At 40.5% G+C, this 19,375-nt stretch overlaps 1 protein-coding gene across 4 annotated transcripts in view; it reads right to left on the bottom strand.

The window, feature by feature from the left end:
- Positions 1-491: 491 nt before the first annotated feature.
- Positions 492-19,375, bottom strand: part of LOC123983872 (protocadherin-15-like) — a 225,915-nt gene continuing 207,031 nt past the window's right edge. The window contains exons 31-39 of one of the 4 annotated variants that reach the window (XM_046070299.1): positions 18,164-18,382; positions 16,766-16,774; positions 15,225-15,344; positions 7,270-7,291; positions 6,571-6,609; positions 6,352-6,425; positions 4,698-4,812; positions 2,711-4,533; positions 1,881-1,994 (exon numbers count right to left, since the gene is read on the bottom strand). In XM_046070299.1, coding sequence (XP_045926255.1) covers positions 2,734-4,533; positions 4,698-4,812; positions 6,352-6,425; positions 6,571-6,609; positions 7,270-7,291; positions 15,225-15,344; positions 16,766-16,774; positions 18,164-18,382 — 2,398 coding nt within the window. In that variant the 3' untranslated portion in view covers positions 1,881-1,994; positions 2,711-2,733. Of the gene's footprint in view, positions 1,995-2,710; positions 4,534-4,697; positions 4,813-6,351; positions 6,426-6,570; positions 6,610-7,269; positions 7,292-10,602; positions 12,361-15,224; positions 15,345-16,765; positions 16,775-18,163; positions 18,383-19,375 lie in introns of those variants that run through there. The other 3 variants (XM_046070298.1, XR_006828318.1, XM_046070297.1) reach the window with 3 other exon arrangements.

Raw genomic sequence — 19,375 nt, 5'->3', positions numbered from 1 at the left:
CTTTAAAAACACGTTTTATTTCCCCTTTTTCGCAGTTGGTGTTGACAGTTGAGAAAGTGGGCTCAAGAAGACAGTCAGTTTCTCATACTTTCCACTGCTTTTCAGAGATACAGTAGCTATCCATATCCCCATGTTTGGTGACCTGTCAATGCTCTTCTTCAGAGTGAAAGCCCAGAGAAGGCCTCATTTTGACAGACCTCTCTCTACAGACATTGTCTTTTTATGAGCTGACTGCTGGGTTCTACTGCTCTGTGCTGCCTAATATTCAACTTTCATTCATTATGCAATTCAAGGACTCTATCTTTATAACCCCAAACACCACATTGTCATAAAAGGCACACAATTATGTACTTTAATAACATTAAACCGTGAGCTGCCACCAACACTATCCACCTAATGCACCTAATACTAATGCACCTTGACAATGAGGATATAGTGAAGTTGCAGAAATAGTCAAGGCCTGCAATTATGCTTCACAATACACATAAAAATAGGTTTGAACTTTATTGTTGAATCTGGTACATTTTTTGGTAGTCTTATCCCCCCAGTATGGGGTCCTGATGTGTCAGTAATTAAATTATCATGAACATAGTGAAGCATGTAACAGGTTTGAATATACCACATTCTGTATATACAAATGTCCATAAAAACACTACTACTGTCATATTTCCCTGTTGAAATACAGCAATGACAGCCATGTGGGTATTATGTCTTTAATGTCATATGTTAGATTCTCCATCTCTGTTAGATACAAAATAGACAAAAATAATTTCATATACTTTTCAGAAATTTTCAAAAACATTGTCAAGTGATCACAACATAAAATAATCAATGACAATCTTAATTATTTGCAAGTAAAATGCTATTATCAAAATAAGTTTCCTTGACTTTATCATAGACTATCATCACAATTTCTTCATATATTCACCATGATTTCTCTGTAAATATCTTTAACATCATAGTATAATGGATGACGATCTCTTTGTGATCCGTTGCAGCATAAAAAAAAAATGGAAAAAGAAATAATTCAATAAAACAAGCCCATCTTCTGTGTTGAATAAAGATTTAAAATTACAGTTAAGCAGGGTTCACATAAAATTTCATATTTCTTTGAGGCACTCATTGCCTTGTAGCTCTATGTTCCCATCTGCAATAGCCCTGTCTGTGATAAATAAACGTTTGTACGCAGATAAAAGTAAGTTTTAACATATAATGGTTAAATTAAATTTGACTATAGGTGCAGTCATGTGTTGTTGACAGTGATTGGAGCTTATCCAGTTGAGGCACACAATCATTTTTTAATGATACCTTCCTAAACAAAAGCAACATGAAAAAGATACAAACATAACAAAAAGTAAATACATTTTCTGCACGGCCAGTCAGAGTTTTGTCATTGGTATGTGCAGGCTGTTCCAGGGTCCCATCCATAACTCCTCCTCGTCTGATAATGTGTGGTCACTGTGGGACTCCAGTGTCTCCCTACTGTCTTTGTGGTTGTCAAGAGAAGTCTCTTGGTTCTCATTGACACATAGGCCACTGATGTTTCTGTCAATCAAGGCCTTGGCAAGATTGGTTTTGGACCCCAAACTTCTAAGATCTGTGATGGCGGATCCAAGGGAGCCACAGGAGGACCGAGTATTGAGGTTGACATCCACGTTAGAAGGAACACATGTACCTGTTCCATTTTCTGTCTCGTTTCCTGTGCCCTCAATGCTAATAATTGTAGTGGGTTCTTCATGAGTCACACCCAACTTGTCTAGTTTTTTAAAATGCTTACTGAGCCTGCATGGAGAGCCCACCTTCAAGTTGTTTGGTTGGGGTGGCCGCCTAGTTCGGATGATAGTGCCATTCTGTGCGAGGTAGATGTTCCCGTTGATGTTGCTGTGGCTGTTGGAGAGTCGGCTGCGCTGAGTCTCTGTGGCGCTCTCCTCTCCTGTAGAGCTGGTCTCATTCTCCCGATCTACCACCAACTTAATCCGCTTCTTTTTCCCAGGCTAAGGAGGAGAGAAGGGGTCATTGTCAATATATGTTTTTTTCAGAAGGTACAGTATACACCTGTTTTTCTGAAAAAAAAAAAAGCACGCACAAACACTTCAGAAAGGTGGGTTGTACACCACGTATTGAGATCCAAAATTCACAAGAAATGCTCGCCATTATTTACTCCCTTGTCGCAGGAAAAAGTAGGATTTGTGCTTTTTATGCTATGTCTATTTGAGAACTGAGGACTATCATCCTTCTTCAAAGGTCATTAATGCTACCAAACAAATACTGACACTGGACCATAAATGCTGTTATTATAGTAACATAACAACGCACTTTTAAAAGGAATAGTTGTTCTACTAAAGACTATTCATACAAAAGAAATTTAGAAAATCTGTAGTAGCAGTTCTGTTGAAACTGAAATTATGGCGAGAAATCTCGGTTTTCTATGGAAAAGAGTAATAGGTAATCCTGGAAAGTAGTTATTTCACAGGAATCACAGGAAAACATGCAGAATCTCATAGCAGAAACAAGAGCATAATGTTGTACAAAAAGAACAAGTTAAAGATGTAAGAAAGAGAGCAAAACTCATAAACTCTGCAGGAGGAAACCACCAAATTGTTCCTTGACGAGGAGAAATGAGGAACAATTGGATTTTTGAAACACTCTGTAGTGGAAAGGAATATTTCTTCACTCCCATGCAAGGGTAATTGATTTTATTCACTCTTACTTCACAGTGGGCAATATTTCTCTCTAGAAGGCAGTTGAGCTTCCTTCAGACCCTGTTTCTGTTTCTCCTGACTCCTTTGACGCACTGCCGGCCTCTGATCCAGAGCCAATGGCTGAAGATTTGTCAGAGGAGATGGCATCTTCGTCCACCTCAGTGATAGGGGACAGTCCTCCGTATGTCTCTACAGAGGTGTCACCGATGCTTCTGATCTCTGAGCTGTATGAGGGACCAGTGTAGGGGGCAGACGGCCCTGCATTTTCAGACGCCACACTGGACCTCCTAGAAGATGCATCATCACTGAGCTCGCTGGATGACTCTTTGCTCTCGCCAGAAGTCTCAGAACCTTCCTCATCCTCCTCTTCACTCTCCTCTGTGATTGTGTCCTCAGATCCCCGGCTCAGGATGGACTTTTGGGAACGCCGGCTGCCACTGGTGGACTGGGAACTAGCTGAACTCTCCTTACTGCCCAAGGAACTCTGATCTGTCATTTGACTGCGGGCTGAAGACCCTCCACCAGACTCTGACCCAGACATTTTCCTCTGGCTGGACCCACGAGACGAAGAGCCTTCACTTCCTGACCCTGACTCTGCCTCGCTGGCTGTCCCTGTCCCTGACTCTGCGTCACTGAGGTCTTCACTGGGTTTCTCTGAGGTTACTGCGCTTTCTGAGGATCTAGTTCTTTGTGACGACCTTACACTAGAGCCAGATAAGGAAGCAGCACTACTGCCATTACCACTGCCACCTGAAGCGCTACTTCCCCTGCTAGCCTCAGTAGCTGATGATCTCATGGAAGAGTGGGCAGAAGACCCACTTTCTCTGGTGCTCCCTGATGCCTCTTCCTCCTCAGACTCTTCATCAGAGTCTCTTTCTGTTTCCGAATCCTTTTCTGTGCTTGTTTCTTTCTCTGTTGCCGTCCCTGTTCCAGATTCTGTTTCTTTCTTGGATTCTGACTCCTCCTCTGACTCTTTCTCAGTTTCTGACTCTTTCCCTGTAGCCGATGACTTCTCTGACTCTGATTCTCTTTCAGTCCCCGATTCTTTCTCACTGACAGATTCCTTCTCAGTTTCTTCGCCTTCAGATTTAGACTTGCTTTCCTCATCAGAATCCCCCAGCTCTTCATCAGGCTCTTCCTCTGAGTCCACAGTGCTTTCGTTGGCATCATCCAGGTCTAAATCTACTTTCAGATAATCTCTGTCAACACTGCTTTTCTCAGATGATTCATCATCAGAACCTTTCTCCTTACTTCCACTTCCACCTGCTTCTGGCTCACTTTCTGTCACACTAATAGACACTTTAGACTTCTTTTCATCCTCACTGGTTACTTGCGAAGCCTCCTCATCTCTCTCGCTGCCCGTGGCCGAGCCACGACTCAAACTACTCTGTGACTTCCTCCGGAGGTGCAACTTTTTGCCTAAGTTGATTTTCTTCATAACTTTGCCAAGCTTGCTGCGAGTATCAGACTTGCTATCGATTGGTCCCGTAAGTACAGGTCCGTCAGTCAGACTCTCCTGGCTGTCAATGCGGCGAGCTGACATCAGTTTGGCATAATCCTTGCCCTTCTTCCCGGCACCAAACATCTTGAACATCTTGGCTTTCTTCCATGGAGATGGGCCAGAAGGAGCAGCATCAGATGGCTGTCCTTTTCCCTTGCTGGCCGCCAGGAGTTTGCTGAGTTTCATGACAGACTTCAGTTTCTTGGCAGCCTTAGAAGGCTCCTCTGCTGGCTCAGCTTGTTCGATTTCATCCTCTGGTGGCACATCCTGAAATGCAACCCTCCTGGGTGGACCTCTACCCCTCATGCCGCCACGGCCCCTGCCTCGACCCTGAGACAGTCAAATTTAATTTAGCAACCTTTTGTGATGATAAAGTCACAATGTTGGAATGTCACATAGAGTTGATATTACTGTGTCAATACTACAATGGACACACAACCTAACTTATTATGGCAATAATGATTATGAAAATCACATTTAAGGAAAGATAATACCTCAGGGCCATGAGGACTGGGGTAATACCCGTCATCCTCCATTATCACCTCTCCATATTCATCATACATGGGAGTTATCAGCCTCCTCCGACTGCCATACTGAGGAAGGTCATACCTGAGAAAAGGATTCACACAAAATATAAAAAGAAAATACAGTGTTTAGAATTACTGTGGACTATTCTGATTATTTGCTTAAGGTTTTAATAATTCCAAAATTAAACTAGACGGCATCAATAACAAAGATTTAATGATTATTAGTTTAATAAAATATACAATAAAAACAAATGTATGACTTATAAATCAGACATGAAACATGAGGACAGTGCAACATGACTTGTCTAATATTGCATTAATGAAAGCCCTTACTTTTTTCTTTTTGTAATTCCTCTAATTTTATTTTCAACCCCTTTAATCCCTATATCTTCCATTATTATATCAGGCCGGCTCCATTCCTTACTTCTTTTGACCTTAAGTGTAGATTTGGCAATATTTTTGATCAGATAGGCAGTAATTGCTGTGGTGATTTGCTGCTCTTTGTAAAAATAACTTTGCAATGGTGATGTGTCAGTTGCGAATGAAATAACTTTAAGTGAACGATGGGAGCGACTCCCGTCTGAGAGCTCATTAAAATCAGGTTGCATACTCTCTTCTCTACTGTGCTGATTTTTATTATTTAATTAAATAATAATATTGTCTTAGATTGTCAATATTGAACATTTTTCTTCTTAATCTACAATACTGACTCAGTGATGAACCTGAAGAGGCTGATAGCAATATGTCTTACCGCCCCCTTCTGAACACAAGAGTGGGGCTGAGAGGACCACAAGGTCTGGTGATTGCTGGATTAAAATCTTGACCGTAGAGATAAAGTGGTGCCCTTAAATGCAAATAGAACCAGATCAAAGGCATCCGGTCACAGTTATGGTACACTCATAGGCCATAGCAGCTTTTACAAGAAACTTTGTGACATACCATCAAAATATAATTACATCTTGTTGAAAATGAAGGCCGGTATGATTCAGGCACAGGGAGCAATAGATGAGGAAATTAGAGCTAGTAAAGATGACAAGTAGGTCGGCGAGTAACCACAGAGGCAATTACAACACCTAATTTTAATTTGGACAGTTTCTAGCATTTCTCAGATTTCCTTTCAGTGATTAAAAAAAAGCTTCTCTCTGCTTTTGATAAACTTGCAGAGTAACTCCCCAGAGTGGTGCAAGTCACCTGCTATAGAGTGGGAGCATTTAATGAATAACAATTTCTCAGCAGCTGTTGAGGTCCATGTTTTTCCTCTTTAGACCATATGGGCAATGTAACAGGCAAGCCAAAAAACCCTCTATCTATTAAACCATGGGAAAACACTTTCAGACTGTCAAGTGCCCTACTCAAAGCAACATAATTGATATAATTTAATGGGAGTAGAGAGGGTAAATGTACTGCTGAAGGGGTAGGGGAAGTTATGCTCATCATTTTATTCTGAACTTTTTTAAAATGCTCCTCCAAAGGAACTAAGCACTGGGAGTTGGAAGGCAAGGTCACAATAAATAAGTCTTAACGACATAATTTTAAAACTTTAAATGAACCAATGGAGATCAGTTCCATGGGTTAGAGTAAGATGATGACTGATGAGACGGTTAGTGGGCTGCACGCTCACCCTTGGTCATAATTATAGTAGTCCTGTGTGTAGTAGTCCTGGCCGGGGTCGATACCTGACTCCATGGAGAGTTCCTGCATTTTAGAGAGGCAGAGAGAGAAATTACTCAGCACTCCTCGGAGAAAGACAGAAGAAGAAGACCAGCAGCAGCATACAGGGTGAGTATACAGCAGAATGACTACAATCCCTGTGAATTAAGAAAAGCAGGAGTGTTTCTACCTCAGGTCTCAGAAGAGATGGCCTCAGCAGTTGCTGTTGCTGCCAAAGATTAGTACAGAAGAAGGATAAGGTAATGGAAGGAAGGGATGGTCAGGACAGACACAAACATAGGGAAGAGTTCACTGTACACATTTCTGATTTAAAGCCAGAAAATGCAGGCCTCTATTGTGCTTACTGCTAAATCGATGTTATACGCCATGGAGAAGCAAGGTGACAAGACTGATAAAGTATTGATGGAAACGAAGCAAGGAAAAAGAGGGAAGATGTAGAACAAGCAATGGAGACGTAGGAAACTGCAACAAAAAAATACAACATCCTGCGTATGTCAGATGTTGACAGTTCACAGATTATTTGAAGGTGACAAAAAAAAAGAGTTGTGTCAAATGTTGTCAAACAGAATCACTTGGTTTGGTCCCTGATTATGCCTTTTTTCCAACAGGAGGTGAAAAACTCATCCAAATGCTTATCTGCTATTTGACAGGAACATTGGAGAATACAACAGACTTCCGAATCAAACCTAAACTGTAATGTCAGTGTCGTGAAGTCCTATCACTGGGATCTCATCTTAATCTCATTCAGTGTTTTCCATCAAGAGAGTTGCAGATAAGAATAATAGGATATAAGCTGCCTCAAGCTACCTTGAGAGCGACAAAATGTCACAGCGCAACAGTGAGATAAAAACACAACAGGAATGCTTACCTGTCTGCCGTAGCCTCGCCTGCTGTGCGCCGCAGAAAGGAGGAAATAAGACAAATAATGAATATGGATTGTCAGGAACATTTCAAGTGCTGTCAGACAAATGAAATGTTAAGTCTACAGGACTAGCTCATCTACATTCTGCTGACCAGTGAGGAAATTGCAGCTTTACTTACTGTGCATTTTCATGTGTTCAATTACAAAGTTTCAGATATTGTTCAGTTTTAAAAAATGTGCACAAGGCCACAATGTTATCATGCTGGTGTGGGCTGTTTTTACCCCCATTATCTCATCCAAAGAGGGAGAAAAATAGATACAATAAATGCAAATATCAATGAGGCTGGGAAGATTGGAATTTGAAAAAAAGTCAGTGTTTATACAGACATATCTAGAGCATCTCCTAGCAGATATGAAAAGGACATTGTGATTCAGGGCAGAATTACTGACTCATAGAAAGTTGATAAAATTGTCTTTGGTTATCACGCCATAATGTGCCATTTTCTTCTTCAACTAAATTGAAATAAGTAAATCTTTTCATCACACACATACAAAAACTACTAAGAGCTGCTCCTGAGGACAACAGTGCATCTGCAGTGCATTCAGTACAAGTCAATGTGAAACGGCGAGTAATGGAGGAGCCCGGCTGAAACCTCCAGGTTCACACTCGTACAACTGTAACCTGTCTGGGCCCGTAAATAATGACAACTTTCACACTCAGATATATTGCCAAGCAATGATGTGAGCATCCTCTGGAGAGCTGTAATCTGTTATTATGGGCAGGGACCAGGGGGACAGGGCTGAGCCATATGGCCACACCTCCCAGGCAGAGGGGATGATGGGAGTGGGATCTGATGGATGACCTGTTGGCTTGGCTGCTGGCTACTGCTGTTCCATGGAACATCAAGAAAAATGGCCTGGTGGACGGCAGCCATAGAAAGTTTGCAGAAGAGGGGACTTGGGGGAAGATAGGTGATAAGCTAATGTTGTAGAAAAAAGAGGTGAGCTCAGAATTAGAGCATGAGTTGAATACTGAAGAACCCAGCGTATTATATCTACAGTATAACAGTAAGGTGAACTTGGCATCACAAATAACTAACTAGCTTTATTCTTTCTTTATCGCATATATTTGTGTATAAATACCTATGTAGGAGATAATAATTAGTTTGACAGTTTGGAAAATACTCTTATGCTTTCTGAGAGTTACTGTAAATGAGAAGATTGATACGACTCTTGTGTGTTTGGTAAATATGAAGCTAAAGTTGGCAGCTGAATAGTTCTGCTTAGCATAAAGACTGAAAACTGTGAAATTGCCAGCGTGGCTCGGTCAAAAGGGGGAAATATTTTTTGCATCGGACATGTAGCTATTTTTCTGTTTCTTTGTGCTAAGCTAAGATAAACGGCTGCTGACTGTAGCGTCACATTTACTGAACACACCAGAGTGGTATTCAAAACATTTTACCTGTGACAAAAACATAATATAGCATGTGGTGTAAGAGCAGGTGGATGTTCTCATGCAACAAACAACCTATCTAATCAGCATTTGTGTGTACATATTAATTATAGCTTAATTGTTTGTATACCATATGGTTTTTGGTTTGTATTGTCTTGTCATACTTTGCTGAGATCCGGTTATTTGAGTATATACATACAGTCCACTGTTGATTTTAGTTATTTTTATCTCTCATTTTGTAACTTCTCTTTAGAAAAGTGCTGTAGAAAAAAAAGTTGAAAACTACTTTAATTATTACATTTGGTTTAAAGTTTTTTCATGTTACTGCACTGAATTATCAGTCGGAACACTAAAGAGTTTGATAAAAATAGTTGTGAAAAATGGAATATAAAGAATACCATCCATTAAGGCTCTGGGTTGAAAGTAGAGCTGCGAGCCCTGTCAAAAAAGCGATTACCCCATGTAGTGAACATGGAATACAGAATTATCAGGCCTTCGATCTGCCCATCAGGGGAACGTGTGATGAATCAAACATTACATTGCACTGGAAGGCAGGTATGCTAAGACCATTTGCCTTAGGGCATAGAAGGTGGAACAAACACATGAAGGGTATGTGGGAGAAAGACAGAGGAGTGGAAGTGAAAAACCTGAGCACAGGAAAAAAAAGAAGGAAGAGAGAAGCGACAGAGGCCGCATTGCAATGAGTATAAAAAAGGTAATAGAATCTCCTGAGATCCATGAGGAAAGATTAAAAAGAAGAGGCCAGGGATTGTAAAGTATAACAACTAACTAACTACAGGGGGAGAGGAAGTGGGAGAGAGAACCACAGACCAATTGGACAGCAAGAAGGTCAGAAGGATGGAAAAGGAAAGGAGACGGTAACTGTAGTTGACAGTCCCACAGCCAGCGGCCCTGGTTAGCGATTGATTGGTTCTCTAATTAGCCTTTTCCAGCGTGCAGCCGAACATCACAGTGACTACTTTATCATGCTGGGAAGATCTCTGCAGACATGTGAACAGACCGATCCCCCAGAGGTTGGCTTTCTTCATTCAACATGAGTCTGCCTGGGAACAGAGTCGATGTATTTTTATAGCTGATGCTTGAACAAACACGTAGACGTGCCTGGCCCTATTGTATCTGCATTTAAGTAAAAAGATTTACTGTAGCCTGCCTCTGTATAATATCCAATATGTCTAATTTCATGTAATGTTGGTTGCAGTATATATATAGTCCTAGATTAGTTTTTGTTTATGTTGTCCAATGTTCCCTTGCTCAGGGGGCTGAATCATACATGTGTAGTCAAGTTTATATCTCACCAACATTCATCACTATGTGAAGTTCCTGTTAAATACACTTAAACATAATGTACCATTTTATGTGAGCTTAAGCCACTGCAACAACTTTCTGAATATGTTTCATCAACAAACATGAATACAAAACTGAATACTCTGAAGCGTATTTCACAGAATTTGCATACCTTTGGGAAATTCTTAACAGTTATGGAAATTTTCCCTCATTCGAAAAGAAAACATTTATCATTTTTTCTTTTGCCTAATTTGGATTCTACATGAAGCAACAGCATCCCACATTTTCATGCTCTTATCTTTGTGAATAAGTAAAAGAACAAATTCAAAATCAGCAAATGGTTTAGGAAACAGACCCCAGGGTTGAGGGATTTATACATTTTGGTGTTGAGAATAATTAAATTAAGCTTTGGTTATGAAATGTTAATGTTAAAATCATGAACTAAAATAACATACTTATAACATGATGAGCTGACTAATTCTGGGGTATATTTAACACTATAATAGATATCATAGCAGTTCAGATAATTAAAACACACAAATGAACTGGGAGAAACTGATACTGTGTATAAGCATCTTTTATGTTCTAATGCAAGCCTGTAAGCATATTGTACAGTCAATGTAGCACAGCTGAGTGCATTTCTTGGCAGGTGACACTAAAATTTGATTTCCACACAAAGTATCAAGTAAACCTACAGCTAAAGCTTATATAAAATACTACCATTTGTGCAAAAAATAAAAAAAGTATTCAGAAACAACAGAATAAACAGGCATGAAGATGTATAAACGGAGATAATGAGAATATGGAGACAAAGTCAGAACACTGTGGACTGAGAGGAAAAGTGTTCACTGAACTCTGCAGTGTTTGGGCTGTTCGAGTTCAATTGGCTTGTCTGCTGAACCTCTGCTGCCATGTTCAGTTGACTCGTTTCATTTTCAGCACAGTTTATTCTTGCTGTTGAATTGATTTGGACCGCAGAGCAGGAGTTGGGTGTTTTTGGCGTGCTCTGCTCATCCCAGGGATCAGAGCTTTGCAGTCTGTTAGCACCCTCTGATTCCTCAGTCACTTGTGGTTTCTTGTTAAACTTGGGCACCTTGCAGTTTTTGTCTACTTGGCTGTACAGGTTGGCAACAGACCTCTCTATGTCGGCTAAATTCTGGATGTTTTTCAGGATCCCTTTTAGCTCTGTCTTCTTCCCGACGTCAGTTTGTGACGGGTCAGGAGGAGGGGGGCGTTTCCGTTCTGAAACAGGGCGAAGCGTGGACACAGGCGGCAAAGAGGTTGGAACAAACTGGATGACTGGGCGCGGCGGATTGCTTGCAGGTGAAGGAGGGGGAGGGAGAGGCGGTGGAGGTGGAGGTGGGGGAGCAAGCTGTTTATTGACAAGAGGAGGAGGGGACTGAGGGGTATGTTGAGGTTTATGAAGGTAGGAGGGTGAAGGGGGAGAATAAGGTGGACTAGGGGGAGGAGATGTTGGTGGGGAAGGTGGATGTGGTCGCTGTGGAGGAGGAGGTGGTGGATTTTCTGGGGGGTCTGGTATGATCTCCACAGTGATCTGACAAGGCTGAACTGCCATGTAGCTGGAGATGCTGGAGCTGAACTTCCTGAAGACCGGTGAAGTTGTTCTCTGGCTATCCAGAGGCCATGACTCATCTCCCTGAGTAATGATAATGCTGGGGGACACATCCCTGCCAACAGACGTGGAGCTGTAGGGATAATCTATGATGGAGAGCAAGTTTTCTGAAGTGAGCTCCAGTGTCTCATTGCTGTCTCTATCCCTGACAAGGATGGAAGAGAGGGAGCCTTGGGAGTCTTTGTTTTGTTTTAGGGTTTGTTCCTGGAGGGTCTGTTGCTCAAACTGCCTGGCCTGTTCATGGATTGACAACTTGGTGTCTGTGCTGCAACTCAGGCGACGCGTGTCCGAACTCTCCGGCCTTCGCTTGCCTGTCATGGCTTGTTGAAGTATCTGCAGTTCCCAATCATTCGGGTCCATAAGAGCTTGTCTCCTTGGCACCTCGTAACCGTACAGATCTCCGTGAATGCGAGCGGGCATTGACCAGACGCACCCTGACTCTGCTGAGTGGAAAGGTGAGAAGGAGAAACGCTTTTCAGACAGACTCTCCCCCCGAGCAACATCAGGACTGCTGAGGGGACTGTTGTCATCGTAGACAGGGTTGTGAGTAGTGAGTGGGTTGCAGTCAGAAAGGAAGGTCACGTTGCTCCCTGACTTGGGCAAGTTGATATGCAATGCTCCGTTGCCTCGGGCTGCAATGGCACGACAGGCAAAGGTGCTAAGAAGCCTCTGGTGGTCGGCCTCCTCAATGACAGACTTTTTAGCCCTGCTCCAGTAAAAGGTGGAGGTGAAGAAGAAAAAAAGACTTGAAACAGATGAAGAGAGAAGCAAAGAAAAAAGGGTGAGGCAAAAGCAACAGTGCTAAATAAACTAAACTTAATTTGACTCTAAGTAGTGTGACTGTGGCTCTAATTTGTATAGTTTTTTATTTCAATAGCTTAATACATGGTTTAGTTTTCAACTGTGTTTTGAACATCTGCATAGCATACATCAGAACATATGTGGGTATTTTGAAGCAAATCAAATGAAGAAGTCATTAAAAATAGTTTTCAGCTCAAGCTACAGAATCACAATGTGATGCGATTAAATATTGAAATAGTAAAATGATGAGGCCCACAGATGTGCTGGGCTTCGGTCTGAAGATTCAGTATAATACAAATAACCAGCATCAACCCATATTGGATGCATTAGTGCAGTCAGTCACAACACCAAGAGATGTGAATGTAAGGGCGACAAAACATAAAAGGAGATGATTGTCTAATGGGAAGGGAAAGAGACAGCTATAGTGATCTACTGAATTGCAGTACTTCTAAATAAAGGGAGCTTCACATTTCCTGACTACATGGAAGTAAAAAGGGCTTCACTAAGCTTAGAAAACTGGAAAATCTTCAAACTGTTACCACCGAGTTAACAAAACAGGCTTTGCCAATTACAAATGCATTAACGCACAAGGGTTTTAAGGATAAAAGAAAAAGCCATACAATTTTAATAAAGGTTACGTACATACCAGAATCATACCTATATATTATGCTTATGCTCAGCAAATGCTATAAGCAAGAAGGGAAACAAGGGTGCTTCTCCTGTGCAATAGTTATAAATAATACTGATCATATGCATAGACCTCATCTGTCATATGTTTTGGGATTACTTACTGCAGTCTGAATCCAGGGAGACAGGGGAATGGAAATAATGGAGAAGATAGAAACACAGACAGATGGTAAGATGACTGAAGCAGAAATGTCAGGTGTGGATAAAGTGTAGGTCCAAGAATACGTCAACGTTTTGCATTTTGAGGGTAAATACTGTGCTGATTTATTTGCTGTGTGCATCTGAGAGTATGCAGGACTTCTGGCACAAACACAAAGCACGCGCGCACGTGCGCGCGCGGGCACACACACACACACACCCTTTCTGCATTGAAAACTTTGTGTTTTACACATGGAGTTTTAAAGTGTTTTAATGGGATTGTTTATAGGACCAACCCCTCTTGCTCCTAGTGCAGACTGGAAAATAACCCCCAAATAAATGATGCTCGGCTACAATACAGTCCCCATGAGAGCATTTCTCCTGCTACAGAATCAAAAGCTTCTGCTTGTTGTTGAGTGTTGGTCAACATCTGTTGTAAACATTGCAAAAGCTCTTTACTGCTTGCCATTAAATTTCCATTTTCTTTTTTTAACAGCAATTGCGATGCTTGTAGCAGTGTTGTTTTAACATACTGTAAATCAAAATTATTAAACCCAGCGGGGCAGCAGATTCAATTCAACTTAATTTAATCAGCAAGCATTAACATTTCACTACACGTGCATGGTAGTATTTAACATGAAAGGTGAAATCCAATTGTGCTGATGGCAAAACACTCTGGACATAAAGAGGCAGGAATTAATCAAAGAAAAATTCAGTAGTAAGTAGTTTATGACAAAAAATGCTGATTAAGCACAGGCCAGATTCTGTATTTATTTAAAGTAAACTATCTGGTATTTTATGAATTTAAACACACTCTTACTTTGGGAGAGGGTCTTGCAAAAATGCATATGCAGTCAAATTAGAAACACATACATATGCTTAAGTGTAATCACCAGCTGTGCTGTGACATACAGTGCGGTTTGCAGACTTCTAAAATGGATCATGGTTAGGAAGCCAAAGATCTAGGAGATCCAGTGATTCAGCTTCTTATATATCCTAAAGCTGCAGGTAGATATCAGAGGTCAACAGTGAAATCTGCCAGTGGTCATTTTAGAAGAGAGGAGTGATATTATTTTGAATCCTAGACATTGGTTGGTGTAAAAAGCAGGAAAATACTAGCATTTTACCTAAAAACATTTTTCTGAGTTTGGATCAAATCTTTACTTTTCCCAGTGCACCTCTGCCATAACCACGCCAGAAGTCCAGATTGCCTGTTTACAGCGTACAGCTCATAGGACGCAAAATATGTTGTTAGCCAAGTCATGGCATTAAATAATATGATATAATATCATCGTTGACCTACCTGAAAAAGTTCACCACAGTGTATTATACAGTAAGCGCTCAAAACCCATAGTTCAACCACCAATTAATGAGTCCAATCTCAGTTCAAATCTCCTTGGAGTCCATCTTTCTATATCCCAGTATTCGGACTTGTTTGTTTGGTTTGAAACACCGTTTCACAGATATTTCCTGAGTTGACTGGTGGCTGTGTGTGTGATGCAGTCGGCGATCACCACAATACGCTTACCTTCCTACACGTGTCTTTTTCCTGTCCATCAAAGCGGTGGATGGCCCAATGATTTCACCCACCACCAAGTTACCTGCGGGTGGCGGGTTCTAATTTCATTCCCTGTGTGACACTAAAGTTTCTGTAGTGTCAGCTTCTGTCAAGATTAAGGCCATTGTACAACAACAAGTTAAGGTACAACGTAACATGCGAAGTTAATGCTTTGTCTGCAGACTGCTTTACTCTTGGGTGTCGTGTGACCAGAGTGTAATTGCAGCCTTTGCAATTAGATTTTCTTTAAAAATCACATCGCGATACTATCGCAAATGCAATTAATCGTTCAGCCCTAGTTGTTACCTAGCTAGGTTTCTAATAGCTGCACCAATTCTGAAACAGGTGGGATGGGAGACATATATAAAGGGTCAGGGTTGACTCACATGCTGCTGTCGCCCAGTTCTTCATAGAGGTTAGCAGTGGGAGCACCTGCTGGAGCTGCTTTTCCTCCTGGTGGTAAAGCCATCTGAATCCTGGCAGTTTTGGCACACTCTGCCTGTCGCCTGTGAAAAGTGTTAACATTTACAGTCATGTTTCTAGTACCCATGTGAAAAAAAAAAAACCTCATGCACTAACATACAAAGAAAAATCAACCCAAAATCCCAGTCTTTGTTTCTTTCGCAGTTCAGAATGAACTCCCCCTTTACCGAACAGTGTGGTTAAAATGTGAGTAGAAGCCAGACACATCACTTATGCATGAAGTCTCGAACATGAATTAACCATGTGCTTTCACAAGGCATTTTTGCAACAAAAAAAAGGCACATGCAGTAACTGGAGGTAAAACTAAGATACTGTTGTATCCAAGAAATGTTGGGGATAGGAAAATAATAATGTGCTATTTTGGGCTTATTTTATGTCGACGGAAATGCTTCTATGGTCAGAAAACAGATTCCAAAGCAAGCTTACAGGAATGAGCCAAGATACATTATTTTAACTTAAGTCAATTAACTATTAACTATTTAATTTAATCTAATTTCTTATGGCTAACATGCTAGCAAACAATTGCCAGCGACATTGGAGTCATCTTAGTTGCCATATTTCTACTGTATGCAAGTCCAGAATTCACTGCCATTTTAGTCCTGGTTTGTCCATCAACATCTCTTAAGAAAAATACCTAGCTGTTGTTCAACACTCTTCACAAGCTACTTCTTTATTCTGAAAGCTGCTTAGAGCTGCAAGTGTTGATTCTTAGTGGGATAGGCAGTACTAGCAACCCTTTGTCTTTTAAGGGGTGCATTTGTTTCAGTGTTGGTAGTAAAAATATTGCTTAATGGAGCTTTAAACACAAGAACAACATCATACAAGCACAAAACAAGAATGTTTTAGATCACAAGGGAGCAATGAAGTTGTGACAATATAGTTGTATTAAGACAACTAAATAAATGCGCAGTAATCAAAGAAAATTACATTGGGTAGTATGATATCTAACAAGTGAAACTTGCTAAAAGCTTTTATTTGTTTTCAATTACGTATTTTGAGTTAAATTCTACACAATTATATTTTTCTTAACTAGTAGGTCTAAAATTAATATACATGCAGTTTATGCATAAGAGGAACAGATCAGAAGGTTTTCAACAGAGTGTAACTTTAGGGTTGAGTAAAATGATATTAGGACAGAAGTGTGAGTCTTGTTGACTTTGGGTTGATTTTCACCAGATTTTCAACATGGAGAGAAAAAAATTATTAACTAAACATTCATTCTATAACCTAAAAGATGAATCAGTGTTGCTTTATGCCATTATGTTGTAGACATTTCAAAAGGGCGGCATAAGCTAGCATGTATTTTGTTCACCATCTTCACACATTCAACTCATCTTTAAGTAAATAATGAATAATGAACATGAGAGAAACTGTACTTTTCACAAAAACTTCAAGCAATGAAAGAGAAATCCCTTGTAAAACATGATGAAGAAGAATTACTTACTCTTTGAACCTGGTGATAGGATTTGAATCAGAGGACAGGAGATGAGACAGGGAGAGAGAGAGGGGGACAAAAAAAAAGATGAATTACATAATTTGGCAAGACCCAATACATTTTTAATGCTAGGAGGTATTCTTAAAACACAGACACACATACGATTGAATACTGAGCCTTATTCATGCAATCCTTACTCAGACTACAGAAGATCTTTGTATAACATACCACATTTATCTATTTAATCACAAAACAGAAGAAAACTTTGTGTATGTACTGTACTCTCCAATTTCTATGCAAAATAGGAAGCCCTTAAGACTTCAGCAGTGACCACTGGGCTACATGCAAAAGTAGCTATTACTTAAGTGAATCTGCTATGCTTCACGTCACCATTACTTATTCACTACCAAATTCAATTATTCCACACGAATAAACTGATTCATGTTTTAAATATTATATTAATTCCCAAATTTAGGCAGCATCGAATTATTTTGACACAGAAATGAGAAAATGATTTCCTAAATCATTTAATTTTACCAAAGTAATGTTGCCACCAACAAAGCGCCATCTGCTGTGACAGTTTGTGCGTTAGGTCTAATGTCACCATCAACAGCTTTCTGCTGTGTGTTTGGTCTGTGCATTTGCGTAAGGACAACCACTTCGCCCATCTGCTGTGAATAAACATTTCCCAAACATTACTGTTTATGGAACACTTGCAGCATGCCAACAATTAGAGGGGATAGGAACCTGACTCCTGCCAACCAAGAGTTCAATTACCTCAACAATCTGAATAATGCTTTAAACAAAAAGCCTCATCTTTTGTGTACATGAATGAGAGACAGAGCAAACCAGACCGCGAGAGCACTGTTTACTGTGTGTGTGTCAGGGGGAGATGATTAAGTAGCGTGAAGACGCACTTTGACGATCACAATTGGCTGTAGATATTTGTCACAAATGAGTGTTAATTAATCTGCTTTCACAGAGCATGAGCAGGGAGATTAGCCCAGCAGAGTGCGCAGTCAGCATGTCTGATGAGAGAGAAAGATATAGAGAGAGGGAGAGAGAGACACATACACACACAAATAGGCAGCAACCAAGCAAGAAGTGCTCTCGCTTTATCTTAAATACTTGACAAATACACTTTTCAACAATGCTGTTTGTGGTTTTGCTGGCTCTATTCTAACAGGCCACAGGGTACAAGAGGTAAACAATGGTTTATATTCCAACAATAAATATCTGAGTGAGGAGCAAACACTACAACAGCTAAAACCAAGTGTAACAAAATATCTCCCAAGAACATGGTCTGTATAATTAAAATGCATTTCCCTCTTAATTTCCTGACACCTAGTTAAAGATGATTAATTGATTGGAGAAGCCAGTGATTATTAGTGAGGCAGGAGTACTCACTGTTTGTAGGTGACCATGACGATGAGGATGGCAGGGATGCAGCAGAGGATGATGATAATGGCCAGGGCCAGGAGAGCTCCCTCTGTGTAACCCACAGCCTGGGCCGCCTTCTTCACACTAGCCACAATGTCTGGAGAGCGGATCTCAAGGATGCGGCCCCCCTCACCCAGGTACGGCTGGAACTCCTTGTTGATTTCCAGCACATTCCCATCGAGAAATCTGATGGGTAACAAATAATGAAAATAACTTCTTTCTAGCAGCACAGTGGCTTAGCACAGAGTTATCTTAATGTTGTAAACTGCTGAATATCATATTTATTATTAAGCGGTTTAAATTTATATTTCAGTCAATATATTCAATATATCAAATGGCAATGTGAAAACAATGTCACAACATGAAAGTGATCACTTATAGTGAAGAACCTACAGAAAATTACCAACCAAATCTGGTGAGTTTCAGCTCTATTGTTCATAGAAATGTATTTTTATGTTTAATGATTTGTAAAAAAGGAGCACTAAAAAATAAATGAAATACTTGTGTGACCAAGCGTTGATTCCCACTTCTACAGTGCTGGTCCAATGTTCTTTTGTAACAATAACCAAAGTGGCTTTCAAACATTCTGCATCACAGGAGCGAGCACACTGCCACATCCTATTACTGTCATTTTTTTTTCTATAAGTGAATAAATGAGTGGAGATGAAGGTTATCAAGTGGACTCTCTGGCTATATATCCTCGAGAGAGAGAGCTGAAATTGTAGACAATGCTGTATTCAAGGTGGCATAAGGACACTCGCATGCAAGAATCCACTCACTGTGTTGTCTTTCTCTTACTCCCTCTGTGATCTGACAGCAAAGTCGCAGACGTATTACATGCAATTACCCCTCAACATTGTCAGACATGCACGGCATACATAAAAAGACTCTCTCCTCTAGTCTAAATTATTTTCCTGACAGCATCTGTATCTAAGGAAGCAAATTCATACTAAAGCAGGGATGTAGCATGCCTCTTTTAAAATGAGCTTGGCCCTCTCAAAAGCTGCCACTTGCAATAATTGTGACAGTCACTAGTTTTGGTTAAGAAAAGCAGTTTTGTGCCATTCCATGGTTCACCACAATCCCCCACTTAAACACACAGTTGAGGCACTCAGCTGAGGGTCAGACTCTGATACACTGTTTGTAGATTAATTCTGCACATACACAAAGCACTGCTAA

Source organism: Micropterus dolomieu, linkage group LG15, assembly GCF_021292245.1.
Source record: "Micropterus dolomieu isolate WLL.071019.BEF.003 ecotype Adirondacks linkage group LG15, ASM2129224v1, whole genome shotgun sequence".
Taxonomy (NCBI): Eukaryota; Metazoa; Chordata; class Actinopteri; order Centrarchiformes; family Centrarchidae; genus Micropterus; species Micropterus dolomieu.
This window is presented reverse-complemented; position numbering and strand designations above follow the sequence as displayed.